The 16,503-nt window shown below is 48.4% G+C and overlaps 2 protein-coding genes across 6 annotated transcripts; one reads left to right on the plus strand and one right to left on the minus strand.

Annotated features, from left to right (window-relative positions):
* Positions 1–1,924: 1,924 nt before the first annotated feature.
* On the plus strand, positions 1,925–6,000 carry LOC119314668 (putative F-box/FBD/LRR-repeat protein At5g62970). The gene is made up of 5 exons (XM_037589372.1): positions 1,925–2,030; positions 3,101–3,348; positions 4,212–5,138; positions 5,230–5,373; positions 5,477–6,000. The coding sequence occupies exons 1-5, from the start codon at positions 1,982–1,984 to the stop codon at positions 5,792–5,794; spliced, it is 1,686 nt and encodes a 561-aa protein (XP_037445269.1). The 5' UTR covers positions 1,925–1,981; the 3' UTR covers positions 5,795–6,000.
* Positions 6,001–10,700: 4,700 nt separating this feature from the next.
* LOC119318519 lies at positions 10,701–16,216 on the minus strand. Of its 5 annotated transcripts, none has more exons than XM_037593087.1 (6): positions 15,989–16,216; positions 14,034–14,187; positions 13,841–13,920; positions 12,021–13,769; positions 11,722–11,881; positions 10,701–11,645 (listed from the first exon to the last, which is right to left on the minus strand). In XM_037593087.1, exons 2-6 carry the CDS (start codon positions 14,185–14,187, stop codon positions 10,993–10,995), a joined length of 2,796 nt encoding a protein of 931 aa, XP_037448984.1. In that variant the 5' UTR covers positions 15,989–16,216; the 3' UTR covers positions 10,701–10,992. The 5 variants fall into 5 exon arrangements, with proteins under 5 accessions (XP_037448984.1, XP_037448982.1, XP_037448985.1 ...); XM_037593085.1 differs by having other exon boundaries at positions 15,602–16,215; XM_037593088.1 differs by lacking the exon at positions 15,989–16,216 and adding an exon at positions 15,028–15,111.
* Between the last annotated feature and the right edge of the window lie 287 nt (positions 16,217–16,503).

Here is a 16,503-nt window from a genome sequence, read left to right on the forward strand (position 1 = left end):
AGGCGCGGCCGTGGCACGGCGCGGCGGGGTGCGGGCGCGGGCGCAGGCGGGCGAGGCCGAGGCTGGGGCGACGGGGGTTCACGCAAGGCGGCATGGTGAGCTCGCGGTGAGGCTTCGGGGTATGCACGGCGCGGCATGGCGAGCTTGGGACGAAGCGAGGCGGACAGTATGAGGTCCCATAGGCCTTATGCGCGTTGGGTGTAGATGCCCCATACGACTATCCGCCTCTCTGGACATCCGCTAAATCGCACCTCAAACAGACAAAAACGGATGTCCGGATGGGTCATGGATGGCTCACACTATGGAGTTGGCCTAATAAAAAGGGGCGAAACAGGGAACATTACCTTTGTTTTATATAGGAGAGAAGATTTACGGAATCCAATTCAGCTCTTGGAAGCATATGCTCGTGTGTGTTAAAAATATTTTTTTTACATGTTAATTATTTTTGTAAAAATATGTTCACTGTCACAATACCATCAAGAAATCTTTATGGGCAAAGCATAAGCATTTTGAGTTATGCGAAAAAAACCAAGACGAACGTCAAATGTTACATCTAATTTTGTTTTTTCATCAACGGCGAACTGCTATCTCGTTTCGCGTGAGATTTGTCAAGCACTCTTTTTACATTAACATGAACATAAAAAATCATATTTTTTACAAAATATTTACTTTTTTTTTTGAATTCATTGTTCATATGATGATTATGAGGTGAAGGAGAGAGAACTCATAAGAAAAAGTTTGTCTTCTCTTATTTATTTAAGAGAAGAAAAGAAATGATCTCTTAGCACAATATGTCTCATCACATTTTTAGGGAGAGTGGGTTATTAAAGATAAGACTAAGAGATGGTCTATTATAGAAATTTTTGTTGTCATCTCTAAATTACATGTAAGACTTAGGCCCTGTTTGTTTCATAAGTCCTAGGACTTTTTTAAGTCCCAACTTATAAGTCATAAGTCCCTACTTGTTTGTTTACAGGGACTTATAAGTCCCGAGTCCCTACCTATTTGTTTACAGAAACTTATAAGTCCATGTTGCACCGCTGCAACGAGGCTCAGGAGAGGGCCTGTCCGGTGATTGAAGACACCGCTGCAACGAACTGAGGCAGACAGAACCGAGGCGGAGAGGCGACGGGGCGGCGAACCGAGGCAGAATGAACCGAGGCGGGGCAGCGACGGGGCGAGAGGCGGGGCGGCGACGGGGCGGCGAACCGAGGCAGAACGAACCGAGGCGGGGCGGCGACGGGGCGACGACGGGGCGAGAGGCGGGGCGGCGGCGGCGATTGGACCGAGAGGCAGGCGGCGTGCGGGGAATGAGCCTGGAGCGACGCGGGGTAGGTCCGGCCCGCGATAAGTCCCAATAAGCTCCTCCCTGAGAGTCTTATTTGATAAGTCCCAAATCACCACAATAAGTACCTTGTGTTTGGTTTAGGTGGGACTTATAGAGACTTTTTTAAGTTCCTAAAACAATAAGTCCCTGGAAACAAACACCCTCTTAAGCTGGTCATAGTGGGAGTAACATAAGTAGTAACATAGATGCCACATAAGCATAAGTGATGATGTGTCAAGTAGTTAATGAGGAGAGAGACAAATAGAGTAACATAATATGTTACCATCACCTAGCGGTTCCCAATGCTAAATGAGTATATGAAGTAATAAATGAAGTGATGCATGACACTACATATATGTTACTACCCACTATAGAGGTAGTAACATAGCCTAGTAACATATACATATTACTAATCTAAGTTACTCCCCACTATGACCAGCCTTAAGATAAAACTATCTTACCAACTGTTGTACATGTGCCCTAATAATTGGCTAGTTGCTGGTGCAATTAGCAACGGACACGAAGTACTAGGCCAGGCCCGGTAAACAGTTAGAGCCACGCGCCTTCTCCGCCCCCAGTGGAAGTAAGAGAACCCGTTCTGCCCCTGTCTCTTCTCTCTGGGAGAAAAAAAAAGTTGAAGCAGCCCGTACGGACATGGAGTCCCCGTCGTCGCCGGCGCCAGCGACGCCACCGGCCACCGGAGGTAACCGTCTCTGCTCTATTCCCTCTATGGCTCTATCCGATGAAACGCCTCGGTCGTTCCCTCTTAGATGATGAGAGAAGTCCATTGACCCGTACCAGAAGGAGAGGCAGGGGTTTACTTAGGGTTTGGTCGGATACAGAGGGGAACAGACTCTAGGGCTTCTAAACTCGAACCATACACTTGGATAGAAGGAGCTTACGCATTACGTGTGGATTCTATTTCTGCGATTCCTATGGTGCCGGTGCTGATCCATCGAGAGGCATGCTTCTTTTTTCCCCTTGCTGCCAACGAGTTGAGGACTTGAGGTGCCAAGAGCACAAATCTGGAGCTTAATTTCGATGCCATAGGTTCGGTTTTTAACTATCGCGAAGAAATTGGTAGTGGTTCGGTTTATGCGTGGTGGTGGGATTGCCATGGTGTAGGTTTATGCGTGGTGGTGGGATTGTCATGGTGTAGGATTGGAAGCTAATTGGAGCAAATTTATGTCTTTGTTTATTTAGCTTAAAGGAACAAATCGGAGTATGATTCCACAAGTTAAGTGCTTGCCAATACGAATTGGCTGTGGATCGATTTCTATTTGCACCCTCTAGATTAGCAATTGGGGATGGAAACCATAACCTGCATTCTCCAGCTTTTAGACTGTATAACAAGCAGGAGCTCTGCTTTTCATTGAAGAAAGGGGACTTGTCAGTGAATATCCGTGGAACAATACCGAGACCCTATTAATACTAAGGTTATTTCTAAGACCTAACTTTCAAGCAGAAACTGATGAACCATTCAGCGGAGTGTTTGCTTGGTTTGTTAACTTCCCTGATTTTGGTATATATGACTATATGATGAAAAGATGTAAAAATAATCTAAGATGGAACGTAATCCATTTAGTTGTGTTGTGGCGTTAATTTTATCTGTACTGGCAAGGAGTATATTAAATCTATGTAAACATCAGCACCACAAGTGTGGATCCTACCCTTTCTTAATGCGGGGAAGACTCTGCCTTTATTACATTGAACTGCACATGAACATAGAAACTATGGAGTTGTGTAACTCTGGATCATTATCTCTTTCTCTAGATGATTGTTTCACAATGAAGAAGTGGCAATTTAAACTGCGGAAACCTTCCCCGGCTATTCATTCAGCGCGACAATGGCGTGTCGTTCAATCCGCCAAGCCGCAACGGCGCATGCGTGATCATGATGCTCCAATTATGTCAACAGCGCATCAGTTGCATGCACATGAGCCGTCACGCGATGCTATGTCGCCCTGTAGTGGATCCCTAAACAAGACGATGTGCACGCAAGATGTTGAGCAGACTGTCCAGGTATCATCTTGAACTACTGCATTACTATCTGCCTAAGTGTAGTCATTTTGACATGTGTTTCAAAAATAAATACATGCAAAGTTGTTTCAGCGGAAAGTCTTGCACTCATTTTCTGCATGGGATTTGCAAAATTGTTACGATTATATAATTTCTTCTGCTTGAATACAATAGTTAGCTGTATATGCTAGTCCACCAACGCAGTTTGCTTGGAGTTTGAATACTTCGAATAAATAAATGAAGGGAGGTTGAGCAATATAGAGTTATTTCGGCTCAAGCAGAATGGTTAGAAGATATTTATGTTTCCACAAAGGATTATCTCTCGAATATTTGATTTACTACCTTTTGAACTAGTTTTGAGCTGACAGTAGTACCAAATTTCAAAATCACACCTAACCTTGAGGCGTAAACAAGTAGTGGCCTAATTATGCATTATGCATTGGTTGAACAATTCAAGTCTGCAGTGGTGTAACTACATAGTATTAAAAGCTTCCCATTACTTGTAAGAAATTACTAATGTTTTTACACTGTATTTGTTTGATTTGTTGCCTCCACTTGCTGTATTGATCAGAGAGACACATACGGAATAATAGTATGTATTAATGGAAAGTGGTTTAGTTAGAAAAAGGGGCTCTTTTTTATGTTTGTTTACACTTATCTTTTTGGAAATGTTGTTTACAATTATCTGTAAGTTCGAAGTGTAGATTAGCGAGGAAACTAATAGCATGTTGTTAATTTTGCTCAATGGACAGTGTAATCAAGCCCTGACACCCATGATATTAACGTTTTCTGTGGTAAAATAAGTTGTAAAATGTTATCTTAACATGGTTTCTAATTTTATACCTAACATGTCATTTCTTCTGCAGAACTGTGATTGGATCAGTACATTGCCAGATGACATTTTAATCAAAATTCTTTCCCTGCTGACAGTAAGCGATGCTGCAATGACTGACTGTCTTTCCACTAGATGGAGACACCTCTGGAAAAACGTTGACTGTCTCATCTTTGACCTCTATAGTCTCAGGATGCCAGAGTCAGAAATCTGTTATTACCATCAAAAACCATGTCTGCGGAAAGCTCAAGTAACAAAGTTTGTTCGCAAAACGAATGGCTTTTTGCGCAATCATTATGGCAATAGAATCAAGGAATTCACTATCAGATTCCCATTAACCTCAGTCAATGCTTCTGAGCTGGACCACTGGATTCGGTTTGCAGCTTCAGCCTCTACAGAAAAACTCTGTCTTGACTTTTATGACAAGAATCGCTCGAGTTGCCTTGACATTTTCCCTGATGAGCCTTATAACTTCATATTATCACCATTTTCAAATGGGAGAGGTTGCCAGTTGGGCGAGCTAACTCTGTCCAACTGCAGTTTAGGAACAACGCCTGAAAATCTCAGTGGCTTTGCTTGTCTTCATTTCCTTAAACTCAGCCGTGTGTCATTAGCTGATGCAGCTGTTTCAAATATTATTTCCAGTTGCTGTGCTCTCCGAAGCTTGATTATAGAGTTCTGCGATCAATTGTTTCATTTGACGATTACTTGTTCACAATTGCTGAATTTGAATGTTGAATTCTGCAATGACTTAAGTAGTGTCTGTATTCATGCTGACAATCTTGACAAGTTCGCGTACAAGGGACACAATGTAAATATCGAGTACAAATATGCACCATTTCTTGATATAATCCGTGTTTATTTCACGGAGATGGATGAATGCCCTCTAGACTTCATAAGTGCGCTTCCTAAGCTTCCAAAGTTGGAAACGTTGATCTTGCAATGTCCTGCGCCTGTACAAGTACGTAAGATTTCTGCCCCTTGGTATGCATGATGGTCTTTAGAAACTGTCTACATGCTGAATTCAAGTCTTCTTCTTGGTCTCCCTCCAGGTACCTCGTGCGCTGCGGCACACTTTCAGGTTTACTAATTTGAAGATGATCGTCTTCTTTCTGCTGAAATCTTGGAAAGAGTGCATTTGCTCGCTTGCGTATCTCCTTAAAGCAGCTCCGTTACTCGAATACTTCGGGGTGCATGTAAGCTGTGCACTTGTGATTTCTACACACTTTGCATCAGAACATGCCAACAGTTGTGTACCTTTCGATGTTCTTTCTCATGTTAACCAGCTTATCCATGCAGGGGTTTTCCAAGCTTAAGGAACAACCTAATGAGCTCAACATGACATGGCCTGAGGATTTGACATTTGCGAGGCTCCACATTATCGTAATCAAAGGGTTTAGCGGGGAACCGGAACTGATGGAGCTCCTCTACTTTCTGCTGAGAAGGGCGCCCGCACTGAAGAGCTTGCAAGTCGAGACGCGTGCATATGAGCCATTTTTCGTCAGGAAGGAGAAGCACAAGTCGGAAGACCAAGAAAGGTGCCGTTACGCTACGGAGATGGCCTCGACCCACCTGGCTCCTAAGGTTCCATCCACCGTGGCGTTCAGCATCACCTGACCCTTCCGTGCTTGCTGAAAAACGCCGCGGCTGTTGCAGGTCATCAGTGAACGACGAACAAATACATGGTTGATTAGCCTTCTTGGGTTTTTTTGCTGTGCAGCTAGAGTCCTTGCTTTTTGAAACCAAACTGCTAGCGCTAAAATTCCGATAAACCACAATGTGGATTTAGTTCCCTATTACTGCAGCCGCGAATTTCAGTGATCCGAACCGTGGTGTCGATCACGATCTTTGCTGTTCCTTTTTGGTTTTGCCGTGCACATGATGATGGGCCTTGAAGTACCGTGCTGTATGGGGAAACAAAGGGTATTATTATTGGTTGCCACTGGTATGGTAGCTGCCAATGCAACAACTTATTATGTACAGATGCAAGTTGACTCGTGAGCGTTTGGTACAACAGTTCCGTGGTCCTGACCGTTTGCTGCAGTTCATCCGCGGTCCACGTGTGTGTCTGCACGCTGGACCATTTAGATATATAGATACGCTGTGTTAGAAAATCTGTTCCGCTTGCTAAAACCGCGGCTAGTAATGCATAGTGCCACTGATACTTCACTGGGCCGCAATTGCTTTTTGATAGTTGCCTGAAAAGTGAAAACAATTCTGGCTTCAGTCGATGTTTTGAGAAATTTTCAGGCAACCTAGGTATGCTCGCCTCCTTGCTGGGCATGCATGTTGCATGGTGAAACCGTTGCTGATCATCAGGTGGGAAGGGACCTATCCATTTTAATGCATCTCATCACGCATGCATGCATGCATGTATGTGTCCTGATTAACTCCTGCCGACCTGCTTTCTTGTACGTATGTGTTGCCTGCACTGCACTACACTCTACCATCAACCATCAACTCAGTAGTAATTAGCCGATCCGATCTTGATAATGCTCTTTTTTCCTGGGGCAGTTAACCAACCCTTCTTTTTGGTTTGCAGGTGGATCAAAAAGATGGAGTGAAGCTACGTACGCCCTGCAGCCAAGTGGAGATGCTAATCAATTCCCCGGCGTACGTGCGTGCGTGCGTTAAACACATGCACGATCGCGCGCAAACTGATAAATACCAGTTGCGGGTCGCCCTCGTTAATTAACCACGTACGTACACGCGTCCATGTGCGTACAGTACGCCTGTGCATGTGTACATACGCACAGTGGCACATCGCACACGTAGTGCCACTGATCATCGCACATGCCGTGTTTTCTCGTGGGCGCACGCACAGCAGCAGCAGCCTAGCTATGAACATGATAGATGCGTGGCCTGTTGCTGTTGATTGGTCTTTTTTTTGCCCGTTAGTTAATTATAGTTAGCACTGTACTGGTAGTTACTATTATTGCATGCACCATGTAGACGTGCGGTCTAAAATGTCTCACTGTTTGTGAGTCTGCGTTGGTTGCCATTTGCAGGCAGGACCAGCGAGCGCGCCATCAGCTAATGAATACCCTCCGACGTACCGCCATACGTTTTCTTGCGTACATGCAGATGCGTACACATGGGATGTAGTTGCCGTGTTATTTATGTGCATGGAGACGTGGGTGATCTGACGGATGGACCAGCGGTGTTATTTAGCTCGCTCCATCTGCCGGCCGGCCGGCCGGCGAGAGCGAGGACCACCGGAGCAGCTTGGATCATGGATGGATGATTTCCTCTTGCTGGTTGTTGGTTTGGGCTGGTCCAAACCAACTCAACTGATTGCATGCCCCGCTACTGGTAGGCGCGGACTAGCTGCCGTTGCATGCGCCGTAGGTAGCGTCCGGCCGGTCCACCCATCTTCTTCTTCTTCCTCCTCCTCCGTGTGGGAGGTGGAAGCACCTTGTCTACATTCAATTCAACACATCTCCGGGATAAAAGGCACAAATTAACTCACCATGCATGTCGTCCAAGGAGGCCCTGTCTGCACAAAGATACCGATGCATACGAGTGGATCTACCATGCGTCCATGCCACAAAGTCCGGTATGCAATGCATTTGTTTGGCCTTTTTTTTTGCGGTACTTCAGGTTTTTTTCTTTGCAAACTTTGCAAAAGACGCTTGCTTTTGACCGGAGACTTGCCGTTGCTCGTAACCCAACTCATGCGTGTGCTCCCTTCCCTCTCAAATAAATGGCGAAAAAAAGCATGCATCGTGTGTCGGCGGTGCGTCGGTTGAAGAAATGTTTGAGGCTGCTCCTGTGTCTTCTGTACGGTGCGGATACCAAGGCCGCCGTATCCGCGTCTCTGCTCCAGGACGTGAGTTGAATACTGCTAGCCTCGTAAATTGCGCATCTTGACGCGGCCTGCCCATGCCCATGTTGCGTTGCGTGTGGCCATTTCCGAGGCACACACAACATTTATTTTTCTGAGCGAGGAGAGGCAGCAGCTACGCATGCAAGCGACCCTCGACGACACTGCCACAGCCCACAGGGCGGACGGAGGCCGCCGCCGCATTCATACGCACATGCACGGCCGGATATCGTGTACTACTACCAGAATAACTACTAAGTACCCTTTATTTTCTTTTCGAAAAACATGCATTTGTGTTCCGGTGCTAGCATAAAACACAGCACACACTGTACGTGTAGTACTCCCTCCGTTTCAAATTACTCGTCGGAAAAATGGATGTATCTAGAGCTAAAATACTCTCTCCGATCCTTTACTCCGCATATAAGAATTGTCTGAAGTCAATTTTCACAAAGTTTGACCATATTTATATGAAGAAATATCAACATCTACCATGCCAAAGTTACACAAATATGAAAACTTAAGTCATGACGCATCTACTGATATTGATTTCACATTGTGAATGTTGATATATTTTTTTTTATAAAGTTTGTCAAACTTTACAAGGCTTGACTTCAGACAAATCTTATATGCGAGCTAAAAAGGACCGAAAGGAGTACATCTAGATACATCCATGTCTGCCACAAATAATTCGGAAGGAAGGGAGTAGTACGTATGGCTGCCTATTATCTGTTCACCACCTCGTCGTCACTGTAGACAGATCACATAACGAATGAAGCAGAGCCATGGAAGTACAAGCATGGCCCCACCCACACCCAGATCCAGATTCAACAAAAAAATAAAGGAGAAGACGGGTACTGTACCAAAGTGTCAGCAGAATGCTGCACCCTTTTTTCCCGGGAAAGAAAGTAAAAAAAAAAGAGAGAGAGAGAGCAGAGAACCGTTGCGGCCTTGAATGCCCCTCCCAGCGACTCCAACGGCTTCTTCTTCCTCCTCTCCTCCGCCTGCTGTAGCACTGCCCACTACCGCTACACTCCATTTCATCCACACTCCACAGTCCCACCAGCAGCAATCATCGACTCAAACTCAGAAATAATAATGGTTGACCACATCCATGTAGCCAGCCAAGCCATAACGAATGAAGCAGATTTCAAAATCAAAACTGTTTCGTGGCGGCCATGCTTGCTTCTCTGGCTCACTCCAAACTTTGGATTGTGCACTATGCATTATTGCCATCTATCTATACTGCAAACGCTGAAGAAAGAAGGCACTGCTCACTGCTCACTTGTGTTGAGCGCTGACAGCTTCGCACCATCAGATCGATCCCACAGTCCTACTCCTACTAGTGCTGTACCACAAAACTTTCTACTGATCCAGGCAATGATAATAAATGAAATAGATGAGGTGCCAGCCAGATTTGCAGAGACCACGCTGATGCTCCACAAGCGCCACTAATCTGTTGTTTAGCAGCAGCAGCAGCAGCAGGAGTGGGAAGATAATTTGGAGGAGGCAGGCATCATCAGGAAATAAAGACTAGAGACGCAGAGACCTGAATACGCAGCAGCAGCAGCAGCACTGTTTTCTTTACCGCCACAAGTACCACTGATCCACACCATTTATTACAACATGGCAGCGCTGCAACTTGCCCTAGAAACAAGGGCCTGTGGTCTGTGCACCATGCAGCAGAGGCAGGTTGGTCATTTGGGTCAGGATGGCAGGAGGAGGAAGACGATGGCGAGGTTAGGCGGAGGGTGCCCCAGGGAACTCACATGCTAAGCCTGAAAAGGATCAACAGGCGCACAAACACACCAGCCTTTTGGCCTTGGCCCCCCTTCTTCCCCCAGGTCCACACCCCACAGTAATAAGTAGACCTCACTGCACAGCAATGGAGATGATGCCATGCATGCAGATGCAGTCATGTGGAGATGGATGGATCATGGGTGGCCTGCATGGGCCAGCCACTGCCTGACATGTGGGCCCCGTTGGCACACTCCACATGCGGCTACAGTTCTATAGTCCACGCATGAATGAGTGACCAAGCACAGCCACAGCACAACAACACATCAGGATATGAGGATATGGGTCAGATTGTATAATATAAGCTGGGACTGCACGAAACACCACACCAGGGATCAAATGCATGTTTGACGCCGTGGTTCCAGCTTCAGTCAAGAAATACTACCCATTGGCAGCTTTGATAATCTACTAAAACTAACTCAAGATCAAGAGATTCCTCTCATCTCATGTGGCCTTATTTCCTGCGAGCCCCCAAATATGCCGATACCGCGGCGGCGACGAGGCGGTTGTCTGTCGGGTTCATTAGCCCTAATAACATGCCAAACGGCCAAGCAGCATTGGCCTTGCTGCTAAGACAGTTACTGGCACATTGTTTTGCTCCAGTGGGGTTTTAGCCAATAGGACTGGTTGCAGTAAACAAATGGTGCTCTGAACACATACCATAGACAAATCACAGTTGACATGGATCCTCACAAAATAAGATTACAGTGCCTTGTGAGCTGCGTTGGGCTGCTTCTTTTGATGCCCTGTGGATCAGATCATGGCTTCTAGTGACTTATCCTATTGGACCACACAAAATCAAGTGATATGTTACTGTCCTTTGTACTGTATTTGTTTTCTAGTTGGCCTTCATCATCATGAATGAGATCGTAATTCTAATTCAAGTAACACCAACAGCTTACTACAGGAGGACAAAATTAATTACTGCCTTATGTTTTATACAAGGAAGAAAAGGCGGTAACCTCAACACTGACATGGCTTATTTGTCAAAACGGCAAACAATCAGCTAATTACAGCATCACCCCTATATCAGAAAACGAGAGGACAAATTAGCAAAAGGCACACATTTGGCATCACATTTTCTGCGGTAACACGATAAATAGAGAAGTGTTACAGCAGAGCAAGTATCATCACGCGAACAGAAACACTGCCGAGTTGGGGAGAGGCAAAATCAATAGTTAGGGGTGGAGGTACCTCACTAGGTGCTGTTAGTCAAATCTACAAGGGCCTCCTCAAGCAGGTCCTCCAAAACCACCGTGCAAACCATGGCGCAGACTTCAAACGTCTCTAGCCGCGTCGTGTCGGCGGTGGCGGTCTCCACCACCTCCCTCTTCAGGATCATCTCCAGCAGAAGGTTCCTCTCGATGACTTCGCCGGGCGGATACTTGTCGAGTATCGACCAGTTCCTTATAACCCGCCAAATTTCATCGGCGGCGGAGTTACAGGAGGAATCATCATCACGATCTTTGCGTTGCGAACAAAATGTCCGGCCCCATGGGTACGCGGACAGTTCTGTTGTCCAAGTAAGCTCGGTGAGCGCCTCATTGACGGCATCAAAGAGAAGCCTCTCTTTTGACTGCTTTTCCCTCGACTTGATCTCCTCTGCTTGGTGATCTGACAACTTCTCAAGCAACCTTGGGTCCAGAGGGCTGGCTAATACGCAACTTTTTCTATCCATGCCAGCTGAGGAGACTAGCTTCTGGATAATCGTCAACGAGTCTTGATCATCATCAGCCTTGGAGAAAAGCCTTGCTAGTCTCAAAGAATTTGGTGACATCACTTCTGATGGGGGATCTTCCCATGACAAGGATCTTGAAAATGATCCGATATGTGGAGACCTGGACACGATTTCTGCAGACACAATGGATGACATTACACAATGATACTCTTTCAGTTAATAGTTTGATGAGATTGGTTTACAGCTTACGTGGGGATGCGGTGATGAAATTTTCAGTTGAGTACAGTAGCCTCCTATTGTTATCACAGAGAAACGGTCCATCCGGGTCCAGTACGGACACAGGGCTTGGTTGCTCTTGAGACTCACCAAAGAATCCTGGGACACCAAGACTTGGCAAAGGAGAAACACCCTAACAGGACAGAGCAAAAGTTTAGTAATTTAACTTGGCCAAAGAAGTAGGAATAACACCTGTAATAAGAAATCTACAGGTCTGTAAAAAGAAAAGGTACGGACAATAGCTGTAATAAGATAACTTTTTGGGCAATTACCTTGGCAGGGATGCTGGCCACATTATTAGTGTGACAAGAACTAGCCATGATTCTTTGCAGAGCATCCTCATCAGCATCAAGCAAAGTAGTTTTATGTGGATTCTCCAGTGTAAAATGGCTAGAGCCTTCACTACCATCACTAATAGCCATGGCACTTCCATTCTTGAGTGTATTATTAGCAGACAAAACTCCAGGTGGACCTAACTTCTCCCGAGCTGATTTCTTGTTTTTAGAGAACAGGCTGGAAACTCTTTCCCTGAATGATGATGACTTCCTACTTTTTTCATTGTCAGCTTCCTGAGAACCAACGGCAACTCTGTTCGACTCCCTGCCTCCATAAGACAAAGAAACTGGAAGAGACCGAGACCTTGGCAAACATGAGAAAGGATCTGCAGTATCCAGCTCAGGCGATCTGCTCTCTAATGTTATTCCCCCACACTCCTCCTGATCCTTTTTCCCTTCAGGGATTGTGAGCATCTCACCTAGAGTGCCGACACTTCTACGTGCTCCCCTTTCTTCCTCACCGCTAACAGTTGACGATACCACCGACCATCTCTCCAAAATCCGCCTTTTGGCTTCCTTAACCACCGACGGTTCACGCCGATTGGATGCCCGACTAGAACATGATGCAGAGTAAGGACTGTCACTCCGGCTCAGGAAATCCCAGGAACGGCCAGATGTGGGAGTACCAAACTCCAGATCCTCACTTATTTCACCAGACACTTCTTTAGCAGTTTCAACCTCTGACTTACTAAAGGAGCTATTTTCAACGTAAGTATCATGGTATTCATAAGAGACCGAACTATCTTCATCCTGGCTATCTTTTAAGCGCATCCTCATCTGCCAAGTGATCTCCTTGGCCAGTCTTCTTGAGGATACTGTTTCATCAACTGCCATCACACTATCGTCGTCACTATCTGGTTCTGTTGATGATTCTAATGAGGACACTGGGATCATATCTTCATGAGACTTTGGAAGTCCTGGCTTTAGTACTACAATTCTTGTTGGTTCGGACAAAGTTGAATTTGCCGGGTTGACATTTAAGCTCTGGTGGCGCCAGCATCTGTTGCCTTCAGCTTCATTTCCCTCTGAATATAGCTGCCTCCCGGCATGAATGTTGCCCTTTCTCTTCACTGATTCTGCTGGTTTCAGTATGGTTATTTGCTTTATTTCTGAAGGTGGTGCAACAGGATCGAACCCATAATGATTGTTTGATAACAGAGGAGTTGGCTCATCTAGGAACTTCAGGAACAAGTCTTTATTTGAGCTCAAAAACTGCAACGCTTCTTGGAACTCCTTTGAATGGAGAAGCTTCTCGTCCGTAGCCAGACGTTTTGCTTCAGCAAACTTCTCGCGGACAAGGGACATTCTCCTCTCGCAAGAAGGATCATTTCCTTGGTGTCTGTTCTTGCTGCTATCGATCTTCGAAGGCTGATCACGTCTCCATGTCTCCTCATGCCGCGTGCCTGCCTTCTGGTTCTGATGGCATCTGCTTTCCTTCTTTGGCTTGACATTTCGGCCATCGTCTTCCTTACTGAACCGTCTTCCTGATCCCAAATCAGATTGGTGGACGGATGGTGCGTCGTTCAGACCCATCAACCTGGCAACAACATTGAGAGGCTCATCATCAGGCACCCCTTCTCTCCACATGTCCTGCTCCATGAGCATCTTGACGGGTGACACACCAGATCTGTTGGTGGGCGAGTTTGATCTTTTCGTTGGAGAGCTCCTCCTTTGCTGACTGTCTCTCTGCAGTACACAAGAGAACAGATATCAGTTAACAAAGCTCAAGAACAAGAGGCATTGACATGATCACATACATGTTTATCTTCCATCTGAGCCGGAAACTGATTGCTCGCCATCTTGAAACTACCGCTCCGGTCCTTGCCAGCCGGAGAAACTGCAAGGCACATGGTAAATCGCATCAGAGACCGGCCGAGGAGAACGCCGCCGCATAACAGGAAGCAGAAAAGCAGCAAGAAATGCAGAACAGAAGGGCGAGGAGCTGCATACCGTCTCGGTGCGCCTTGTCGGTGAGCATCTTGGTGGCGACGACGCCGTTGCTGAGGTCGAACATGTTGATGACCCTGCCGAGGCAGCCGGGGAATGGCGCCAGCACCTGCAGGTCCTGCTTCTTCTTCTGCTTCCTATCCTGAGCCCCTTTCATCTGCACGGAGGACGGCATTAACAACCGCAGCCTTCAATGCAGGAGCCGGTAGGTATAGGTACGCACGCACAAGGAAATATATTTTTCAAAATCTGAAGCAGGGCAGAGATGAACAGCAGCCAGCTTTGGTTTTGAAATTACAAACTATTTTGAATCGTGTGTGTACAGGTGATGGGGGGTAGGGAGAGCACGAGACGGGACAAGCTCCCAAGAACGGAACAAAAAGCGGTTTGGCGTCGACGACGAGGCAGGAAAGATGGTGGTGGTGGTCACTCCCGTGAGGCGCGCTCCCCCACCTCGGAGCCACTGGAGCTCATCATGGCGATTTCGCAGCCGGAAAAGCTCGGGCACGGAAAAGGGGACGGAGATGGGGGCGCGAATGTGCGCGCACAGCGGCTTTTTTCTCCCTGCCCCGCTCGGGCGAGAGTAGGAAATCTTATCTCGGCCGGCTCCGGTGATCTCCCACCCAATTCGGCGACGGGCCCTCGCAGGCGCCGGAAGCAACCGCACGCCGCGAAAGGCGGGGGATTCCCTGCCCGGAACGGGGAGGGCGATCGAATCCGCGCGAAAGGGAGAGCGAAAGCGGCGTGCGCGGCAAAGATCGAATCCTCTTTCCCCGGCCGCGTGAAGCTGCGGCGGCAACTGCGAGAGCGACGGCGGCGCCCGGATCGATGGGGAAAGTCAAGCCCCCAACCCAAAGCGACCGCGAGGGGAATCACCGGCGGTACGGCGGTGAAAAATGAATAAAAAAAAGTGATGGGATCAGATATACTACTAGGCTAAAAATAGTGGATTGATTTGTTAAAAGGGGCGGCGGGCGGGAATCTCGTGATTGGGAACCTGGTCGGCGAGGAACGGCCAAGGAGAAGAGCCGCCGGGCCGGCGACGCGGTGGCCGGCAGGAACGCGCAAGGGCTCTCCACTTCCTCCTCCTCTGGTTTTATTATTAACTGGTGGTGTTATTCTCTGGCCCGTGCACGCCGGGAGGAAGAGGACGCGGGAGGTGAGGTCGTGCTCGGGGCCGGCAATGGCGACGGGCCCCATGGATCGGCGGGACGGGGTAGGATAGGGGGAAGACGGAGGTTATGGCAATTGATGATAGCATTCATGGATTGCTGCTACGGGCGGAAGGACGCAGGACGCACGGGCCGCGCGGCGTGAATGTTTCTTGACTTTTTTGGATGGATTTACGGAAAGGAGATGGGTACTCTACATGGTAGAGAGATTGATCGAGGGTAGGGGGAGGGCGGCTCGGCCTGGAAAGGCGCCGCTTTTGGGGAAGAGGAAAGCGACGGGGCGGAATGAGAAGGGACGAACGGTCACCTCGCCGACCCCCCAAAACGGCAAAGTGTGGCACCCGCCCGCCCGCCCGGAGAGAATGAGGAGGCGGCGAGGGGAGGGAATCGCGCCCGTACCTGCGGTGCGGCGTCGTCGGACGCCGGTGAGCGGACCGCCTGTCAGATTCTGCCGGACTCGCGGATCTCCCCGTCGGCTGTGTCTCCTCCTCTGCAATCCTCCTCGCGGGAATGCTCAGGCCACCGCGGCAGCCGGCGAGAGCGGCGGTGCGGGGCCGCCTGCCGGGTGGTACACCGCCGATCCGTGGCCGGCCGAGCCCCGGCGAGGCGTCAGAGAGAGAGAGATGCGAATCCTCGCTTGCTCAGGGAGACCGTAGCCGGCAGAGCAGGCGCGCAACACCGCCGCCGGCGCGTCCAGGAGGCCCGGGCAGGGAAGCAGCACCGGCACCGATCGCGCGGGGCGACCCAGGTGAAATGTCTGTCTGTAGCAGCTAGAAGGAGGAGTACCTGGCAATGGCCGCAATGGCGCTGAGGGAGGGAGTGGGAAGTGGGGGTTGGAGAGCGAGCGAGCGAGGGAGGGAGACGGGAGGAGGGCAGCAGAGTGTGGCGCAGAGCACGTGAATGCTCATTAATGGGCCGCGGCGCCCTTTGCCCTTGCCCGCGTTCCCTTCCGGTCCAGCCTACCGCACCGGTGGCGGTAATCCACTGGCCGGCCGGCGGCGATTTGCAATACCGCTCGCTCACACTCCACTCGACCGGTTGCGTTTGCTTGTCAAATCCGTCAGTCTCGCTCACGCCACACGTGCCTCGCATCCCTCCCTCACCCTCTCCTCCTTGGCTTTATTTAGTTAATTAATCACTGGGGAGCTGAGCCGAGTGATGCGGCCACGGCGGATGGATGGATGTCTGCGTTTCCTCGGCCCGTGCCCATGTGCGTCCCTGTTGGACGGTGACCGGATGAACCGGACGGGTCAGGGAGGGAGCATCTTTGTTTGTTTAGAGCACGGTTAATACTCCGGTTA

Source organism: Triticum dicoccoides, chromosome 6A (assembly GCF_002162155.2).
Source record: "Triticum dicoccoides isolate Atlit2015 ecotype Zavitan chromosome 6A, WEW_v2.0, whole genome shotgun sequence".
Classification (NCBI taxonomy): Eukaryota; Viridiplantae; Streptophyta; class Magnoliopsida; order Poales; family Poaceae; genus Triticum; species Triticum dicoccoides.